The sequence below is a fragment of the Melozone crissalis genome, unplaced genomic scaffold (genome assembly GCF_028551555.1).
Source record: "Melozone crissalis strain CALT ecotype California unplaced genomic scaffold, PUWL_Pcris_2 ptg000079l_1, whole genome shotgun sequence".
NCBI lineage: Eukaryota > Metazoa > Chordata > Aves > Passeriformes > Passerellidae > Melozone > Melozone crissalis.
Window position 1 is genome coordinate 3,767,502 of NW_026535856.1, and position 1,605 is coordinate 3,769,106.

General features: G+C 56.1%; 1 gene segment (V, D, J or C); it reads left to right on the forward strand.

Moving 5' to 3' along the window:
• Nucleotides 1–655: 655 nt before the first annotated feature.
• Nucleotides 656–1,066, forward strand: LOC128946226 (Ig heavy chain V region 6.96-like; the record flags this gene model as incomplete). The annotated part of the segment is given in 1 exon segment: nt 656–1,066. A coding segment is annotated over 1 exon segment (411 nt), but the record flags the coding sequence as incomplete, so codon positions are not given.
• Nucleotides 1,067–1,605: the final 539 nt, after the last annotated feature.

The following is a 1,605-nucleotide window of genomic DNA, read 5'->3' on the forward strand; positions in this document are numbered from 1 at the left end:
CCTGGGGGGCTGGAGGTCCCCCCCGCACTCCAGCAGGGTCACGGCCGCCCGGAGCCCTGCAGGACAAAGGGGAAAAGTGTGCAGAGCTTTGTGGACAGCTGGTTGGCTGTTAAAGGTCATGTTGATATAATGCCGCTGGTCAAGCTTGAAGGGGACAAGTACAGGAGCAAGCAGTCAGTGTCCAATGACAGGCAAGGACATTGTGCCCTTGGTGCAGCAGCAGGATAGGAGAAAACATCTTTGGCAGAAATACGAAGAGAAGTTTCAATAAAATACCCACAAGAATGCAGAAGGAGGTGCAGTTGGCTGATGAGTAACCGACCAATGGTGAGCTTGCATTTGCAATATGCATGAGCCTCATTAACACCGATATAAAGATGCGTGCCTACCAATAAAGATTTGAGACTTGCTGATCAATCATATCGCATGCCGCGTTTCTCCCGCACATCCCAACACAGATGGGGATGGCCAAAGCTCAACCCTTGACCCCAAAATCCCAGGTATTGGCCCCAGGTTGTGACAATTTGTCCTTCTCCTCCTGCTCCTGGTCACCCTCCCAGGTGGGTCTCATCCCTTTTTCCAGCTGGCCACACCCACTGCAGGCCCACAGCGAATCAGGTTTCTCATCCCCATCTCCCTTTTTCCCGCAGGGCTCCGGGCAGCCGTGACCCTGCTGGAGTGCGTGGGGGACCTCCAGCCCCCCGGGGGGGCCCTGCGCGTCCTCTGCCGAGGGTCCGGGTTCAGTTTCGGCAGTTTTGGCATGCAGTGGTTGCGCCAGAGACCCGGACAGGGGCTGGAGTGGGTCGCGGGTATCAGGAACGATGGTGCTTACACCGACTACGCGCCGTCGGTCAAGGGCCGGGTCACGATCTCCAGGGACAACGGGCAGAGCTCGGTGGTGCTGACCATGAACAACCTCAAGGACGAGGATTCCGCCACATATTTCTGTGGCAAAACCACTGCATCTGGAAATGTTTATCCTGATTATGCTATTGGCCCCGTCCCCATCTCTGCATCCCTACCTGTCCCCGTTCCCCAGATCCTTCCCCCATACCCCAACCCCTGACCCCATTTCCTCACTCTCTGTCCCAGCCCTGCTCTGGCTCTGCCCCAAATGTCCCCTCTGGGCCACACTCAGTGCCCTCGTTCCTCAAATTACATTTAATTTTTTCAAAATTCGGGGCCAAAGTTAAGGTCAGGAGTCAAAAATTCAAATTTTGGCCTGAAATTCCCCATGTGTGGCTAATGGGCCAGATTTGGGTCAGTGGCTTTGACTCAGTACCTGCAGGGGAGATTTGGGGTAATACTGGATAAGTCTGGGGGCAATGGTTGGGATTGGAGGGCCGAGGCTGAGCTCAGGGTGAAACCGGCCCTGATTTGGGGCCAGGAGCTGAGATGTGGGGCCAGGAGCTGAGGTTTGGGGCCAGAGCAGGGCAGGGTCCGGACACGGGGACAGGAAAGGGGTCAGGGATTGGGGTTTGGGGAAGAGTCTGGGGAACGGGGATGGGAGGGGACACAGGAATGGGGCCGAAACGTCAAACACCAGCAGCATAAGGAGCAGCACCAGCACCAGTGCGTTTGGCACAGAAATAGGATCCAGAATCC